At 42.4% G+C, this 19,896-nt stretch overlaps 1 protein-coding gene across 2 annotated transcripts in view; it reads left to right on the plus strand.

Annotated features, from left to right (window-relative positions):
- The window catches only part of Fam184b (family with sequence similarity 184 member B), an 83,236-nt gene that overhangs the window by 15,955 nt on the left and 47,385 nt on the right, over positions 1–19,896 (plus strand). For both annotated transcript variants that reach the window (XM_075943633.1, XM_075943632.1), the window contains exon 2: positions 18,464–19,222. In XM_075943633.1, the coding sequence (XP_075799748.1) occupies positions 18,464–19,222 (759 nt within the window). The remainder of the gene's footprint in view (positions 1–18,463; positions 19,223–19,896) is intronic.

The following is a 19,896-nucleotide window of genomic DNA, read 5'->3' on the forward strand; positions in this document are numbered from 1 at the left end:
CAATTCCCAGCAACCACATGGTGGCTCACAACTATCTGTAATGGGGTCTGGTGCCCTCTTCTGGCCTGTAGGTATACACACAGACAGAATGTTGTATACATAATAAATAAATAAATAAATATTTAAAAAAAAGAAAAGAGAAGGAAGGACAGTCAAACACCACACACACACACACACGTTTTGTGTAGTAAGCTTGTGATATCTAGGGCCCCCTCCTACTATCCAATATTGGCATATAATGCTCAGTCCATGGAGGGGAGCTGCACTTTAAAAGATGAATACAGTCTACTGAAACCTTCAGATATTCTTTCCCATGTTACAAAATGACCTCTGGGATCAAAATAAAAGCCAAGAGTTGTTGCTACAGATTAACCATTGCTCTTCCATCAATCTGCCCTATCACTCCCCAACATACCACATAGCTATCCTGTTACTTATGTTTTCCCTCATTGAAGATTCTTCCCAGCCACTCCTCTGCCTACCTGCCCGCCCACACATCTACCTTTCTTTCCTATCAGTATTCACCCATTAATCCATGCCAACCATGGGATTAAAGTCCTTCCCTGAATCCCTGCTTCCTGGCTGTTCACATTGCACCCCATACTCTCTTTAAGATATGGCAGCACTAGCCCCATCAGCCTCTACCTCTTCTAGTCCCTCTGCACTACAATACTGAAAGTAACCAACTGCAATTCTGCCCAGTGATCACAGAGCAAATAACTGTATCAAGAGCTCCCGTTTCTGTCCAAAGTGTTTTTGGAATTATTCTCATTATACTTCCACCTGTCTGGATGTACTTGCTTGCTTGTTCAGGGCCAGAATAAGTCCTCTGGTTTTATCTCTCTGGCTGAACATTTCTTCATCAAGCTGAAACAGCCTGGAGACAGACCTCTGATCAAAGATGACCCCTCTGACAATAGTCTTGCCTGTCGTTCAGTCTTAGGCATTTCACCATTTCTGAGCAGTGTATTACATAGGAGCTCCTAGAAAGCCAACTAAGGTGACACATAGAAGGATCTGTTTGAGAAGAAGCGTTTCTTTTAGTCAGTAAAGGAAATCTTTCTCAGATGCCCATGTTTAGTTGCCTCCTCTGGGTCAGGACAGAATTCTGGTTACAAAGAAAAGCTAGTGGATAAGATTAGAATGACCAGCAAGGCCAGGCAACATTACACATAATTCAGCCCCTGTGCTCATATTAGCAAAATCAGGGCTTTGTTGGCCAAAAGGAGATGGAAGTGTTGAGTACAGACTATCAGATCTAAGCTACCAAATAAGAGTTTATCACTGGAATGCACCCTGGATGACTAGAGCTGTATTTTTTTCCATTAGAACAATAGTCAGGGACTATTTTCTCCTGAATACTTTTGGTAGTATTGAAAGATTATATTTGGTTGTCAAAACTAAGGGAGTTACTGGAATCTAAGGATGCTTCCAACTTCCTACGATGCACAAAACAATAAGCTCCAACAAAAATCTTCCAATGCCAGCAGTGCTGAGGTCAAAACCTTTCATTGGCCGGGAGTAGGAGGGAAATCCTTTGCTCCAGCATTCAGAAGGCGGAGGCAGGAGGGTACCACATCCCAAGGCAGTCTGGATTACAGAAGAAGACCCTGTTTCAAAAATAGAAAAGAGGGAAGAATGGGGAGAGACGGGAAAAGAGGGGGAGAAAGAAGAGCCAATGAAAGAAAGGATGGGAGGAATGAAGTCAGAAAATGAAGTGTGATTAATTGAAAAAATAAAACTGTTTACATGTGTTTGCAAAAACATTTGCCAATTTTCTGCATGTGTGTGACTTTGATTTTTAGTGGCTCCCTGCCACCACTGAGAATCAAGGCTCATTGGGTTAAAATAGAATCATGAAAATGTAATCAAGTTTTTGCCAGCAGTAGAGATTAAAGAATAAAATGTACAATGACAGAGGACATGGTAAGACACATACTGTTTTAGGATGGTGGTAAGATGAAACTGTAGAAATGCTTTTCAAAAGCAGTTTAACAGCCGGGAGGTGGTGGCGCACGCCTTTAATCCCAGCACTTGGGAGTCAGAGGCAGGCGGATCTCTGTGAGTTCGAGACCAGCCTGGTCTACAGAGCTAGTTCCAGGACAGGCTCCAAAACCACATAGAAACCCTGCCTCGAAAAACCAAAAAAAAAAAAAAAAGCAGTTTAACAGCGCGTATGGTGATTCTTAAGGAGCTTCACAATTCTTTCACACTTAAATTCCATTTCTGAGAATCTATCCTAAGAGAAGAAAAGGAAGAGAAACTTCAGAGCTGTATCTTAATTATAAAAAAAACACTGAAAAAAACATTTTCAAAAATGGTGGAACTTTATATCAGCTTTAAGTGTAATATTTATAAAGAAAGGCAGATTGTACTGGTAAGGCAAAAACTAACAACTGAAAGTGAATACATACTGTGATCATAGCTTTGAAAATATGAATGTACAAAAACAGCCTGGGAGGAAATACAGCAGAATATTTATTAGTGCGACTATCAGTTGTTGTTAGCTAGAAACAAAGGGGAAGTGGAGGCCGCTACCTTGGTGTGAGTATCACAAGAGTACCCAAAGGTGTGGAAGTTTACATCTGACAACTAAAGGCACTCCCTACATCAGGTTCTAGGTAGCATTTCTTTGTGCCACCGTACCTTGTTCAATAGCACAATTGGGAGCATAAAAAAAGTCCAGAAATGTTTCCAGATTGTATACTATAAGTCATTATTCCTCTAGTGCCCATCCCACGGCACCAAAGTTAATCTTGTGGACATTAGCACTAGACCTCAACTCCCAGATAGTTAGAGAAGGCAAGACTAAGTAGGCAGATAAGCAAAGGAAGGAGAGAGACACAGGTGCAAAGCTGGTGAAACAGGCCTAACTGACTAGGTCCAAGATGGTCGGTATTCATCTATCCCATACACTGTCCATCTATCTTTGTTACTGTTCTATTACTGTGAAGAGACACAATAACCAAGGTAACTTTTAAAAGAAAGCGTTTAGTTAGGGGCTTGCTTACAATTTTGTAGTGTTGGTTCATAACCATCATGGTAGAGAGTGTGGAGGCAAATAGCAGGTGTGGCGCTGGGCAGTAGCTGAGAACTCACATCTAATCAGCAAGTTGCAGTCAGAGGTAAGACTGAGCTTGACACGGGCTTTTGAAACCTCAGAGCTCACATGTCTTCCAACAACGCTACACCTAGTCCATTTCAAGTAGTTCTGCTAACTGGCACCAATCATTCAAACATGCGACTCTATGGGGGCCGTTCTCATTCAAACTAACACATTATACTCCTTGACTTCAGTGGGTTAATAACCACATCATAATGCAAAATGCTTTTAGTCCAACTTCAAAAGTCCTTATAGTCTTTCACAGTCTCAAGACCACTTTGAAGTCCAAAGTTTCCTCTGAAATTCAAGATGGTCTCTTAATTGTGACCACATAGAAAATCAAAATAAAAGAGCAGATCACATACGTCCAACAATACACAGAATACACATTACCATTCCACAGCGGAGGAAAAGGGACGTAGTGAGGAAATACTGAACCAAAGCAAGACCAGAAGAGCAAGCTACAAATTCTGTCTTAAATGGTTCTTCCAATCTCCCACTTCTTCCAGCTTTATTGGCCACAACACTCCTCTGCACCTGTCTACAGCTCTCTTTGGTGGGTATCCCACAGCTCTGGCTCCTCTGCCATCTTGGCACCTCCAACACAATCCAAGCTTCACCTTCAGAACTTCACAGAATACCCTCTCTGGACTCATGCTGGGACTCCCCTGCCAAATGCTTAGGCTCAATGGCTTTCCTTAACCACAAAGGAAGATTCCGTAACCCCTTTCCTGTATCCCTCTTGTATTTAAATCCAGAATCATATAGCTGAAGATGCCATATTCTGCTGGGCGGTGGTGGCGAACACCTTTAATCCCAGCACTCTGGAGGCAGAGGCAGGCAGATCTCTGTGAGTTCGAGACCAGCCTGGTCTACAAGAGCTAGTTCCAGGACAGGCTCCAAAACCACAGAGAAACCCTGTTGTGAAAAAAACCAAAAAAAAAAAAAAGATGCCATATTCTGCTGTCTCCTGGTACTGGAATCTGGCCCACTCCTAGTTTGACATTTGCATAAGCTTCATCTTGTTATTGGTTTCCTATGCTGCCTAAGATTTTGATTTTTATAAGCTGCAGGATCAACTGGGTGGGGTCTTACTGAAGGTACCTCTTCATTTATTCCATTTAGCCTCAGGCTTTTCTTTAAGCTTCTTACATCCTTGGATGTAGGACTTGACTCCAACGTTACCTTCACTGGTGCTCTTTCTTCTCAGACTGTACATTTTGTATTTCTCGTGGTGCCGCTTGCTTCTTTCTGTTGTAGATCTGCATAAGAGTGATCACCAATGGTTATTAGTCACATGGTTTGTGACATGGTCAATAGGCTATCTTGAATCTCTTCTGCCTACAACATTAATCCAAAACTCAATTTAACCTCATGCAGATTCTTAGGACATTGGCCAAAAAAGCAGCTGCATCTTTTGCCAAAATAGTTTAAGAATGTTCTCCACCCCAGTTGCTATCATTCCCCTCCAAAACCTCTTGAGCTGAGACTGCATATTTCACATTCTCTCTGCACTACTGTCTTCAAGCTCATACTAGGATGGCCCATTATGTGCCAGTTAGAGTGTTCAACTGCTTTTCTAGTCCAAAGACCCAAGTCCTTCATATTTCTCTAAGAAACAGCATGACCAGGCATGGCTAACAATACTCTCTCTGGGTATCGACTTCTGTCTTAGTAACTGTTTTATAACTGTGAAGAAACGCCATGACCAAGGAAACTTTTAAAAGAAAACATTTAATTGGGGGCTTACTTATAGTTTCAGGGTGGAGAGCCTAGAGGCCAGCAGGCACAGCACTGGAGCAGTTGACAGTTCACATCTGATCAGCAGATTGCAGCTAGAGAGAGAATAAGACAAAGCCTGGCATGAGCTTTTGAAACCTCAAAGCCCACACCCAGCAATACACCTCCTCCAGCAAGGCCACACCTACTAAACCTTCCCAAACACTTCCACCAACTGGGGACCTGGCATTGGAACATAATAACCCTCGGGGGCCATTCCCATTCCAGCCACTGCAGCTTCCCTTTACAAGCTAATCCATGCCCTTGCTTGCTGTTCTCCCTCCTATCTCAGTTACAAGAACATGACTTAATCTTGGCCAATCAGAATCATTCTTTGGATCAGTCTTCAAAGACTAGAAAAGAGAAGTTTTTTTTCCCACTAATATAGTGAAACTATTGGTAGCCATCTATGTGCTATGCGAAGAGAAGTAAATTCTGAACATTCAAAGGAGAGGTACAGACATTATCTCCTCCTTCAAGTTTTACTTGGTACTTACAGTTCCTTCTCCTACTCTCGGGGTGTCTTCTGACACTGTGTCAGTACATCCCTTTCACTTGGTATAGAAGGGATGTCTCAGATGGCCCTGAATCCCCAGTCCTTGGTCTACACCCACTTTTCCCCAGGTACTCCGTCATTCTGATCTAGTGTTGCTGTGGGGAGTTGTCATTGAGGTCCCAAATAAACTGATTTGCAGTGAAACATATTATCTAGGCCATCCAACTCTATCACAACAGCTCTTGTTAACACTAAACCTAGATATCAAAGATGAAGAAATCAGACTTCAAATGTGAAGAAAAATTCAGAAAATGAGATGGCAAAGCTACATACTAAAGGATGCAGTGATCCTCCCGGAGCTGAGAGAGACCCTTGATGACAGTTTTCAAACCACTTATAACTGGAGCTTCTGCCACCAGTTCCTCTAGGAAAAAAAAAAATCTGTGTAAGCTCTTGGTTTCTTTCAGTCTGCAAAGCCCTGAGCAAAGAATTCAACCATGCCCTATCTATGCTTCTGACATGCAGGTCTTACTTTATGTGGCTACAGTGGTCATCTGTCAGCAGTGGGAAGACAATACACTTGCATTTAGTTTACACCCGGAGAAGTCCTGACTAACAGAAACCTAAGTTCCTTTTGCTGCTGTGTGAAGACTGTTGAAGCTATTGTTCTTTACTGCTTTCCTTGGCCTTATATCTGCTTGTATGATGTCTACTATTGGCTAAAGTGAGTTAAAGAATCCAGACAGCATAAAATGACTGTTGGTTCTGAAGTGGCTGGGGACAATGAGGAACGAAGGACGAGGAGAAAGTGGCTGCCTGGAGATCTGAAGAGTGGCCTGACCATTTCCCAGCTTCCCCTGCTCTTAACAGCAGTCAGTGGTGCTCATAGAGCTTCAATCAGATTCTCTCTCTGCCTCAGACACACTTTCCTCCCTGTGGAGCCATCAACCTGAGTGCCCCTTTTTACCTTATGGCAGCCCTCTCCACTTTCCTGCTTCTCCTTCTCTCTTGTTTATTTTAAGGTATTGTGGTATAGTAAGAACACTTAGCATGGTATCTAACCACTTAGCAAAATTTTAGGTGTACATTCTTGGCGACATGTGCAAGGTTTACCACAGATCTGTAGGAACTTAGCTCTTCTCACTTGGCTGAAACTTTACACTCACTTTTCGCTTGACCCAGCTTCCTGGTAACCACCATTCTACCCTTGCTTTCCACAATGGTGACTCTTTTAGATTCTGCGTGAGTGGAACCATGCACCAATTGTCCTTCTATAATTTATCTGTTTCACTCAGGATAATGTCCTCCAGGTTTAGCCACACTGTCTAGGACTTAGCTCTTCAACTCCTTGCTAATCCTTTAGATACTTCATTCCTTACCCTTTCATCTTTGCCAGAACTTCACTGAGATATTTCTTTCTCAGCAAAGCCCTCCTTGACTGCCCTGTGTGAAAATGTAACTCCCTCCCTGAATTATTCTTTCCTGACTCTGGTCTTTCTGTCAGCAATGATTGCTGTCCAACAAATTTCTTGTTTTATTTACTTGATATGTATTTAGTTGCAGGTTATTTTCTGATTTCCTCGTAGAATGTTAGTTTCATATACACACCAGGACTCACATTTGTATGAAGCATGCTATCTTCTCAATACCAACAACAGCGCCTGCTACACAGTGGGCACTGAAATGTTTGCTAAAGGACTGATCAAAAGGAAGATGTGTGCAGAAAGAGAGACGTATATTTCCTAAGGGCATTACCTTCTGTCTTCTTACAAAGAAATTGGTGGTGAATGTATTTTAGAAACAGAGTGAAGCCTTCATTTCCTATAGCTCCAGGAATCCAGGGCAAGAGACAGTGAGGTTTGGCAGCTTAATTTCTATGCAAAGCTGACAGCAAAGACTTCTGGGATGGAAAAAGAAATGGTGATGCAGAACATAGACCCCTGCAAGGCTTGCTGCTGCAAGGCACCTGGGGGCCTGAAGGTTGGCTCTTGATGACAGTTATCTTTTATAAATATTAAGTAAAGGCAACCATAAAACCACTCACTCATCCTGCCTCCCACGGAGCAGCTGCCACTCTTTCTTGTCTACCTATTGTGACCTAAACAATAAGGCCAGCCTGACAGCAGCCCTCTTCCCAAAGTGAGAAACTGGGTTTCAAAAGCTACAGTGAAACATTTGCTTATGTATTATACATGTATACCTAATACTCATTTTCTGATTTCCTTATTGTATGAAGCACTTACGGAAACCCATTATTTGTGTTCAGCACACGGTGCTTTTGAAGCATTTGCTTTGTGTCAGTCATCACGCAAGGTGCAGGAGAGAAAAATGATCAAGATAAAGAAACCTTTCTTTCATTTTATTGAAATTGATTTTTCCTCACATAATATATCTTGATTATAGTTCCCCTCCCTCTACTCATCCCAGTTTCTCCCCCACCTCCCCTCCCCTCCAGATCGATCCCCTTTCGGTCGCTCATTAGAAACAAGCAGGCCTTGGAGGGTAATAAAATAAAACATAATAAGATAAAATAAAAACTAACATATTAATAGGAATAGGACCAAGCAAACAAAAGGAAAAGAGCCCAAGAGAAGACACAAAAAGCCGAGACCCACTCATTTACACATTTGGGGATCCCATAAAAACACTAAACTGGAAGCTGTAATATATTTGCAAAAGACCTGTAGGGTAAAAAGAGAAGAAAAATATATAAATAAAATAAAAATAATAAGACAAAAAAATTGAAGCTCTGCATGGCATTACAAGACAAGAACCCTGCAAACATTCCCCTGCTTCCATTTTCTGTTGGCATCTGCTGGACACAGGGCCTTCCCTTGAGAGCAGTCTGTTATCTCAGTGAGACTCCCTTGGAGGACACTAAATTTTCACCTGTAAGTGGTTATCAAGCAGAGATTGCTTCTGGGCTAGGGATGGGGGCAAGTGCTCACTTCTAAAAAGACTGGTTTGCTTCTGTTTATTTGTTTTGAGACAGAGCTTCTCTACATAGTCCTGGCTGTCCTAGAACTTACTATGTAGACCAGGCTGACCTCAAGCCCACAAAGGTCTACCTGTCTCTGAGAAAGGAACTTTTTAAGAAAAATAGGTTGGACTACATTTTAACAGAAAAGCCCAAAACAACAGCAAGTTAGACAGGTAAGAAATTGGTTTTCTATATTACATAAAGGAAGTCTAGAGGTAGAAAGAGGTTGCGGTGTCAGGAACCTATTTGTCTATTGTTATTCTTTGCGATGCTCCCTAGCCTAAAGCCCTTTATCCTGTTTTGTGCTACCTGGCTAACCTGGTATCTTCCAGGAGCCTAGAATAGAGAATACCTATGGAAATGCTATATAGGTGTCACAGTAATGGTTCTCTGTCCTGAACAGAGGTGGGACCTATAGAGGCAGAATCTAATATCTACCCTGGGACAGGACTTGACATCCCCTTGCCTGTAAGAAGAGCTCCACCCATAGTCAGTGAAATGGAGCAGGAACATTTGGGAGTCATAAGAAGAACTGTCCAGAGGAAAATCCAGCCAAATAGTAAACTTTCTTAAATTCCTAGTTAGTGATGAGACATTGAAACCATCTGCCTTAACCCAGCGGCTACCTACTTATGGTTGTGGAGTACTATATCCCAGTAGAAAGAACTGTTAAGTTTGTAAGACAATTGAAGTTCATGGCTCGCTCAGTTTTCTAATTAGCTGTGCTACCAGTAGCAAACTATTTGTCCTCATAGGACTGAGGATGTAGCTCAATGATAGAGTACCTGTCTAGAATACACAAAGCCATGGGTTCAGTCTCCAGTATGGAAAAACAAAACAATCTATACGTATTTTATATCCTATTCTATATTATGATTCTCAGTTTACTAATAGTATAAAGAGAGAATAAAGCTATTATAATTGTATGAATGTTGCTATTATTGGTTGGGGTTGTCATATCCAGTGCACCTGCTTCATTAAAGCATCATTCCTGGCATAGGGGAGCATTAAACACATTCCGTTCTAATCATAATGACACGGATCTGGGTATCTGGTGCTTTGAGGTAGATACCTTTAGCTTCTTACACATGTCCCTGTTGTATTGGTCTGTCTGGCAAAGCCATTCTTTTGTCTTCCTAGCAGACTTTTCCTAATGGATGGAGAACAATATCACAAGTTATTTTAATTCATATCCTTCTGGTCCTTATACTCAACAGTCAGTAGTAGAGAGCTCTGTCTGACCTTGTTTGAGTCAAATACCTACCCCATTGTCAGTCTCTGTGGTCAAGGGGTATAGTTCTCTCGTGGACCCAGCTTGGAAAAATCAACCAACCTCTAGGGTTATTGGTCTCTTGGGTTATGATTGTATGTGGATCATTATGTTTTCCAGAAAATTAGCATAGTTACCACTCCAAATGCCCCTGTTATATCATTACATGACTTTGTGGTTAATTGTTTTAACTCTCTGTTGTGGAACTTTGAGCTCCTGGATAGAGAGGCCCTGGATTCTCTGTCTTTGCCTCTCTCAACACCTAGTATGACACTTCATGACAGGAAGCACTTTCATATGTAGTTGTTGAACTGGAACTCACTGGTTTCTGCCTATGAGCTAGCTTACAAAATACTAATTTAGTAGATAATGCCCCCAGGAGATGGAGTGGGGTTTCTTAAAGTTTCTTAGACTCCAAAAGTAAGATTTTTGTCCTTCTTATGAGGGACTTTGAAGGCTAATAGAAGGAGCCCTGAGAGGCCAGAAATAAACGCCAAGTCCAAATTTGGCTCTTCCATGTGGGCTGCATAAGTATTGTGGAAACCAGTGACTTGTGGGCAGAAGTCACCTCATTTATGCAATAAGAATGATGACCCTGGCACTATCTTCTAGGACCGTTTTTCTTTCTTTCAAGCGTTTATCAGCTCCCTTTGAGCCTCCATTGTTACATCTGAACAATGTTTTGCTCATACATCATTTTTGTTAATGGCCACTGTGTTTGTCTGGCACAATTTGTAAGTTTCATTGTTTCCTTTTCAACTTAATATAAAGACTCAATTTGGAAAAGAAACATTATACTCAAATTTCTCCCTAACAAGATGAAGACTCTGACAAAACTACCCGATCTCTTGGCCTGAGCTTCCTTATTGGCACACCACACAGGGCTAGCACAGACTTGGAAAAAGGCTCATGTTCTGAGGCTTTTTCTGTGAGGTGTTCCCTCAAAGGAACACTTTTACTGTCTCCCCCTTTCCCTCTCAGCAGCTGAACCACCGTTAGTTTCCGCAGGACACAAAAACTCCCGGCTAGAGATGTTGTTTGCTGGCCTCCGTGTGGCTGAGTGTGAACACAAAATTAAGCACAAGTGAGAGGAAAGTGAGCAGAGGAGAAGTGTGGGCCTCCAGTCTCTCCCAGCCTAAGCTCTGGGCTGCCTCTATTCCTCCTCTTGAGAATGATGCTCAGTCACAGAAGCTGCGGTTTAAGGGCTGGTGAAATACAACAGCAGAACAAAGTAGCCACACACCAGAGCTTCAAATCTATTTAGGACTACTACCACTTCTGTTGGGACTATTTAGAGAAAGGAAATAAATTTGCACCTTCCATAACCAGTAAAATTAGCAAAATTGTTTTAGAATTATCTTCACCTGAACTCTGCCAATCTTAGGATTAGGAACCACTTTGACTCAAGACTATACAGACCACAGAATGAGGATTCATTGCTGCTTAAGTGATATTCTTGTTGTTGGTTTTTTTTAAAAAAAAACTCTTTATTCTTTATGGGAGGTGCTACCCAGCTCCCAAGTAAATACACAGAGGCTTATTCTTTCTTATGAATGCCCGGCCTTAGCTTGACTTATTTTTTGTCACCATTTTGTAACTTAAATTATCCCATCTATCTTTTGACGCTGGGCTTTTGCCTTTCTCAATTTCTGCATATCTTTCTTCTCACTCTGTGTCTTGAGGAGTGTCTTTATAGGTCAGCTGGGTGACTGAGTTGCTGAGTGGCTGGCCCTCCTCTCCGACTTTTCTTGTGATCTTCTTCCAGATTTCTCCTCCTATTTATTCTCTTTGCCTGCCAGCTCTGCCTATCCTTGCTCCTGCCTTGCTATTGACCATTCAGCTCTTTATTAGACCAATCAGATGTTAGACAGGCAGAGTAACCCAGCTTCACAGAGTTAAACAAATGCAACATAAAAGACTGCAACACATCTTTGCTTCATTAAAACAAATGTTCCGCCTGGCTATGGTGGCGCACGCCTTTAATCCCAGCACTCGGGAGGCAGAGGCAGGTGGATCTCTGTGAGTTCGAGACCAGCCTGGTCTACAGAGCTAGTTCCAGGACAGTCTCCAAAGCCACAGAGAAACCCTGTCTTGAAAAAACAACAACAACAACAAAAAAAAACAAAAAAAAGAAAGAAAAAAAGAAAAAGAAAAAACAAATGTTCCACGGCATAAACAAATATAACACATCTTAAAACAATATTCCACACCATACTCCTGTTTTCTTTTGATTAGGAACCAGGCACTGAAGTCAGAACAGAATGGAATCCTGGTTTGGCTGTGTTCCAGCCTCATAACCTCAGGCTCATGACTAGTTTCTCTGATCCTCAATTTGTCTGTCTGATGAAACTCACCTACTGGAACTCTTAGGAGGATCAGATGAAAGAAAATAGATGAATATATTATCATGATGTCTTGAACCCTACAGGATTGCTAATTGACAGTAACATTATTAGCACTGCTACCAAGATCCTTATCACTGACTCATCACCATGATCTCGTCAAATCTTGTAAAATTGATTAGGGAGCGTAACGAGTACAGTTAGCAGTACTGTGAGCAGTCACTCATCCTTACACTCTAGGATTCTCTGAACATCTGTGCAGCCCAGGGGGAGTTTCCTGCTGGGCACAGACCTGCTGCCTTTACAGTTATTCTCATGGTGCATCATCAGCAAAATGATCAAACTTGACGCTTTCTGTACCAGTGATATTGCACGTTTGGCGTTCTCTCAGGAGCCAGCACACCTGAAACAAGAGGGAACAAACAAGTGGTTAAAAACAGAACTGCTGAAATAAGAATGGATTCCCCCCCACCACACACACAATTCTTATTTATATATTTGATTCTAGATTATGAAAAGAATACCAATGGGAAGAATGTGATGAAGAAACCTTAAAAATAGAAAACTCCTCATTTCATCAAATATATTACACATAGGCAAACAAAACCTCTTCATAGTTGATTGTTTCAGTTCTGTATCATTCAAAATTCATTCATTAATTCACCCACTGTCTGTTGAATTCAGGACCATATGCCTGGATAACTATGGTCTGCTAGGTGACGAGGCTACACTGATTAACAGCAAGCAGTTCTTACTAGTGCCTCCTACTACGGACCTACTACATGACCTACTATAGAATGCGAGTGCATGGCATTTGGACACACGGATGATTAAGTTGTGACCCTGCATCAAAGCTGTCAGGTTCTGCATTTGATAGGTCTCCCATCTACAATGTTCTGCGTTCAAGTACGGTTGATGAAGGGTCTTCGGGGAATGCTGAGTGTAGTCAGCCCCTTGCCTTAGGAAGAACACCGAAGGCAGGCAAGGAATAAAAGGACGGTAAAGTGCAACAGTCATAGGTAGGACTTTTTACAGGAATAATTGCAGAAATTTCTAGGCAGTGTCAAGAGCCATGTTGCCCTTCACTTTACGAAAGCCAAATGTCCTTAATAACACTGCCCCCTTCCTTCCCTGGAGAGGTCTGTATGAGGCTGAGTTCAGAAGCTCCTCTCTGAAAGCCCAAGGTAGCAATAGTCAATGTGGGCTCCATTATTTGACTGTGGCCTGTGGTTGAGGAGCGTCTTTCAAGCCTCATTATGTCTCAGCAAGACTCTCTTAATCCCGTCGCTGTGGAACCAGGGGCCTTAGTGCAAAGACAACACATTTACAGTAATTAGACTGCTCAGACCCAAACAGGCCACTTCTGTTTCTCAGCAGCCAGGCAGGAGGCACACTGAAGCCAAATCTGGCAGAACGGGCCTGAAAACTTGGCCCTTCCTTGTCTGATTTATTTCTCCTTCCGGAACTTGATTCTCAGGCATATATACCCAAGGATTAAGTGATACAATCCTATTGCCTTACCTTTTAAAAGAACATTTTCTTCCTGATTGTATTTGAAGTGCATCTCTCATAGTGAAACTGGGAAATGCACAAGAACAAAACAGAAGATAACAGATTAGGTGAGAACATCCAAAGGTACCTGATCACGTTTTGTCATCTCCTTGACCCTTTTGTTGTTGTTGTTGGCGTGCACTCAGATGAATGAAAGCGTGCATTTAGAATGGTAAACTGTACTGTTATTAGCATCAGCTTTATAAACATTTAAAATATGTTTTAACTCAATCTATTCTTGTAGTTCTTGGTTTTTGCTTGCTTTTCAAGTTCTTGTCATAGTGGGCTGGCAAGGACTACATTCCTACAGATCTTCCTAGCAGTCAAAAGATGGACTGGCCATGAACTTAACCCATATAGGCCCTTCAGTTTCTGGGCTACAAGTTAAATGAGCAGCATCTGCTGTGATCCATACATTGAAGCTCTGAAAGAGTGTTTGGCAGAACTCTCTGATGTTGCTTTAGGGCCACATGTGGCCACAGCACAAGAATCCAGCATTGACTGGGAAAACAATTTCCAAAGGTAACACCTACAGGTCACAAATGCATTCTTGAGCTTTGTTAAGTGATGTCTGAATAAAGATTTGTAGCTTGAAACATACTGTTCATCCGGTGATTTTGCAAAAGATATAGTAAACAGATTAAAAATGTTTAGGGAAATTGTTTTATAGAAAGGTAGAGAAATAATTTAGGATGAGCATTAAAATATTCATATTTATCAAACTGTGCAGTTTACCTTTAAGCTATTCATAACTGAAAAGTGCTGCAAAAAGTAATGTTAGCACTCTTTGCTGTACCAGTTATATAACTGGAAAGTGGATATGCATACTTGTACAAGCAAGCAAAGTCTGTGCTATCAGTTACTTTTCTGTTGTGATAAAACTCTGTGACCAAGGCATCTTATAAAAGGAAGCGGTTGTTTGAGGCTTCTGGTTCTAGAGTGCTGGAGTCTACCACCACCATGGTGGCGATTATGGCAGCAGGCAGGCTGGAGTGGTGTGGGTGCAGGAGCTGAGAGCACACATCTCAGTCCACAACAGGAGGCAGAGAGCACAGTGAGAATGGCACGAGTTTTGTGAAACCTCAAAGCTCACCCACTAATAACACACCTCCTCCTACAAGGCCACACCTCCTAATCCTTTCCAAACAGTTCCACCAACTGGGGACCAAGTTGAACATGAATCTCCGAGAGTCATTCTCATTCAAATCAACACAGCCTGCTTGTAAAATTTAACCATATAAAGTTGTAACGTGGCTAACTAAACTTGAAGAGCCGTTCTGTATACTTTTGTGTTTACATGATTATTTATTTTTATAAATCTATTTATTATTTATTTATTTGAGTGTATGCATATGCATTGCAAGTACACGCATGCCGTGTTGCATACAGAGGAACCGAGGTCAACTTTCAGGAGTCAGTTCTCACCTTCCCACTTGTTGAGGCAAGGTCTCCCATTTCTACTGCTGTACTATTGATTCTGGGCTGGATCTGGAGCCTTCTAACCATTCTCCTGTTGTCCCATTTCTAAAGAGTGCTGGAATCACAGATGTATGCCATCATATCAGGCTTGTTAGGTGGGTTTCAGAGATCAAGCACAGATCCTGGGGCTTACACAGCTAGCACCTTCGGCTGCTGACACATCTCCGTGGTTCACACAATTCTATTTCTATGCTTTTAATTACAGGTTCTTATGCCATGGCTTGGATTACTTCATGTGTTAACCTTTTTGTTTATTCACAATAGAATTTTCCTTCAGACACATGCATATAGGTTGACCAGTTTGTACCACCAAGAGAAATCTCTAAACAAGTCATTTCAGTGAGATTGGAGGTGGACACAATGGTTCTTTTCCAGGTCTCACATCTTATACAGCTTATAAAATTCCATGAAAGGAAGGAAGGTGGTTTCCAGGTATGAGTATCGCAGTGGTTCTAATTAAGAGTCTCACAGTGAGACTGTCCATAACTATCAACTGAGTCTTTTTCTAAATTGGTTTGGGAGACAGTTGAGTTTCAATTACTGAGAAGCTTATATCTCACAGTTCAATGGCATGTATCAGGTACTTAGCAACAGCTCTCTGATGGATAATAATGAGATTTTAATTAGCATCTTGGATCCATCTAGAAATTTATTCCAAGTTCATTTGTTTGAAGGAGACTAGCCTTGTCTGGGACCTGTTCCAACCTGTTTTCTCAAAGGAAGGGACAACAAGTCTATGACCTTTGCTTTTCTGAGTAGATCGTTATCTAAATTCAGGGCTCCCTCTGGAGAAACCATCAGAAGTGGTTAAATACTGCGCACGGTGTGCAGTGTTGTGAGTGGGGAGTTAGGGACACAGTAACTTCATTTATTGTGGCATCGTCCTGGAAGAGTGCAGTGGGGAAGGGAGGAAGATGGGCAGAAAGAGGGAGAGAGATCAAGAATAAGAACAAATACACCGGATGCTGGATTCATGGTTTTTAAAGTGGAGTTGGTTCTCCTAAGACTTCATGAGTCCATCAGGCCGCTCCCCTCTCACTTACCCATTTGAGAATCTTTTGAGTGCATCCACTTGGAGCCAGGCATGGGTATAGAGAATGATGAACAAGAAACCAAATTCTTCTTTCATGGGGCCTGCATTCTGTTAACGAAGTAAGTCAATAGCAGTATCATATGGACATAATGGGGGAAAAAAAGACGTGAGCTTCCTGGGTACTTACTCTTTCTTCAAGATCTGTGGTCTCTCGTAAACTCTCACTAAATCAAGATATGATGACCACCTCTGGTGGTGCATTTGACCTTCTTTATGAATCATCTTGTAATTATGATTATGTATACACAGAGAGAGGGGGTTGCCAAAACTTCCTCTCATAGATCCTTTCTAATCAGATTTTTCTCTATCAATAATTGTTTTAATTTTTAAAAAGAAAAACCAGTGGAAACATTTGGGTTTTTGTAAACTACACAAAATTGGGTCTCTAGTGTAAATGCTATTCTTCTCTGCCTGAAGAAGGGGGTCCCCACCTGCTTGGCCTCTACCAAGCACCCTGAAATGACACTCAACATCCAAAGAGTTCAAGAGTGCAAGGCCACGATTTGGAAAGCATGGGTGAATATGAGAATCCACTATTTGGTGGCCTTAGTTTGTTCTTGGCTGAGAATGTAGAAGCCACATTCTCACCTCTGCATTGTGGTGGCTTCCTCATTCTCCTGTCACAAGTCCAATGAACCTGTTGCCATCTCTCCCTTCTGTTTCTTGTGGAAGACCCATCTCTGTGAGACATCCTACTCAGGGAATTTGATCTATTACTGTCTTTATTTCTAGGTTCTCTGTCAGTCATTCCCACCTTACACACAGATATATTCTAGACTCTTTTGTAGCAAGCAGCAGCAGCCAGCAGCAGCAAACAGATGCATTCGGTAGCCCTTTGTCTCTCGTCTCTAGCTCAGACTTACCCCATCTGAACTCTTGCCTTGGCGTCTTCTCCACCAGTTATGTCCAGAGGTGTAGCAAATACTGCCAAACACAATTCCAAATTTTCTTCACCACACTCAGACTACCTTCAATTTTTTTTTTGTATTTCTTTTTTGAGGTTGTCTCACTATGCAGCCCTGGATGGGCTGGAATTTTCTCTGTAGACCAGGTTGGCCTTAAACTCATTAAACATTTACCTATTACCCAAATCATATTCCTGGGCATTGTTCTCGATTCCTGGGCTTTGCGCTGGTTCTAAGCCTCTTTCCTACCATTCTCCACTTGACATGCCAAACATCCTTTGCCTTTCTTTTGTTTTAGGCATAGAGTGAACAGATAATCTTAGCCTTGTTATTGATCTTCCGAGGAAAGCATTCAGTCTTTCTTATTGAGTATGTTTTTATTGTTGTTGTTGCTGCTTGATTTTTAAGACAGAATTTCTTTGGTAGCCTTGGCTGTCCTGGAACTCAATCTGTAGACCAGGCTGGCCTTGAACTTACAGAGATCTACCTGCCTCTGTTTCCTAAGGGTTGAAGGGGAGGGGAGAAGCAAGGAGAGGAGCAGAGAAGAATGTAGATCTCAATAAAAATCAATTAAAATGCTTTGGGATACAAAAAAAAATCCAATAAAATCTTAGAGAATTAAACCAGCAATATACTTAATAGACAGAGGAGAAGCATTAGAGAAAACCTAGCATCTTTCTTTTTCCAAAACAGAGTTTCTTTGTAGTCCTGGAGTCCATGGAATTTGATCTGTAGACCAGAGTGGCCTTAACTTAGAGATCTGCCTCTTGAGTGCTGGGATTAAAGGCATGCATCACCATGATTGGAAAACCCAGTATCTTTCTATGACTAAAAAATAATTTTTTTTACACAATAAGCTATATCTTGAAGGGAAACTCCTCAACTTGACAGAGCATAGCTATAAAAACCCATAGTTGATAACGATAATAATACTCAGCCAGGCAGTGGTGGCTTTAATGTAAGCACTTAGGACTCTCTTAGTGTCCTCATTGTTGTCTAAGTTCTCTGAGATTGTGGTTTGTAGGTTGGTTTTCTTTGTTTTATATTTAAAAAACACTTTTGAGTGAGGTAACTCAGACAAGAAAGACAATTATCACGTGAACTCACACATTGTTTTTTAATAAGTGAGATCTCATTATTTCTTTCCTTTAAAACCCTTCCCTGGATTACCACTGTACCCAGGAGATCCTTTATACAGTTCCACCAAAAATTCCCTCCCAAATATTTGTGCTTGTCACTGCTTGACCTTGGTGCCACTACCTGCCAGACTCACTTCCCTACTCTCTTACTGGCTTCTCCTGGGAACCATTTGTAATATGCCAAGTCACTGCCCCTCTGAAAATTCTTCTCTTGGGCACTGCTTCTCTGAGCAGACCTCGGTCTCGAGGTGAGGTATCTCCGGTCATGGTCATGCTCCCATACACCACCTGCTTGTTCTCACTGTGCTTTGTCTGCGGTCCTGCAGGTGATTTATGCCCTAAATACCCGCCAGGATGAGGCAGAGGCCAGTGCGGAGTCACTGCGGGAAGCCCACCAGGAGGAGCTCCAGGATGCAGTGGCTGAAACCAGGGCCAGGCTCCTACAAGAACAGGGCCGCCCCAGTGAAGATGCAGAAGCCCTTCTGAAGCGCATCCAGACCCTGGAGAGTGCCTTGGAGCTGCAGAAGAGGCTGACACAGGAGGCCCTGGCTGAGTCAGCCTCCTGTAAGTTAGAAACCAAAGAAAGAGAGCTGCGGGCGGAGGCTGAGCATGCTGAACGAGTCCTGACCCTTTCCAAGGAGATGCTGGAGCTCAAAGCTGATTATGAGAAGAGGCTCCAACTGCTGACTAACCACGAGGGCCCCCAGTGGGTCCCGCTATCCCAAGAGAGCCCTGATGCCACAGCCGAATCTGGCCAGCGACCAGGGATGCACCAGGTCCTGCTGGAAGTGGAGCGATTGCGATCTGAGAACCAGCAGCTGAGCCAGGATTATGCCCGCAAAGCAGAGGAGCTACAAGCCACCTATGAGCGGGAAAATGAGGCCATCCGGCAGGCCATGCAGCAGTCCGTTAGCGAGGCCCTATGGCAGTGGCAGGAGAAGGAGTCAGGCCTTCGAAAGAACTTCCAGGTCCAGGAGTCAGCCCTGCAGGCTCAGGTCAGGAAACTGGAAGGGGACCTAGAGCACAGAGGGCGCAAGATAAGTGACCTGAAGAAGTACGCCCAGAAACTGAAAGAAAGGGTCCAGGTAAAGCCTTTTCTTCCTCCGCAGGGCGTAAGGGGCAAAGTTGCTACTTCTGAACACCCACACTAGTCAGGCACGGTGCTAAGACTCCAGTTCCACCATGGTCCGTATCATTGCAGGTATCGGTTGGTCCACATCCATTCAACAGGTATTTATTAAATACCTGCTTTGGGCTGGGTTTATGGTCAGGGGATGCACAGTGAGCTAGACTGTCCCTGGCCTCGGAGGGCACAAAGCCCTACAGTTTACAGATGAGATGGTAAGTTTACAGGGTGGAGTTAGGGGCTTAGTGCCTGGCCCACGTGACTATAATGTAAAGTTTTCAACTCTGGCTAGGATAATTCTAAATTATTTTAATTTTGTGTGTTCGTTCTAAAAAAGAAAGAAAGAAAGAAAGAAAGAAAGAAAGAAAGAAAGAAAAGGAAAGAAAAGAAAAGAAAAGAAAAGAAAGGAAAAAAACTTGACTCTCTTGAAACCCTTACGACATTTTCGTTCAGAGAGCAGACCCGTTGACGAGTCAGTTTTATAAGCCCCACAGAAGCACAGAAACCCATCTCTCAAAGCTACAGCTAGCGTTTTTACTACTCCCCCAGTACTTTTTCTACATACTTTCTCCTTATCCTGCCCTCTCTGTAGAAGAGACAAAGTGCTTTCCCAGGGTCACACTACTATCGTAG

Source organism: Microtus pennsylvanicus, chromosome 12 (genome assembly GCF_037038515.1).
Source record: "Microtus pennsylvanicus isolate mMicPen1 chromosome 12, mMicPen1.hap1, whole genome shotgun sequence".
Classification (NCBI taxonomy): domain Eukaryota; kingdom Metazoa; phylum Chordata; class Mammalia; order Rodentia; family Cricetidae; genus Microtus; species Microtus pennsylvanicus.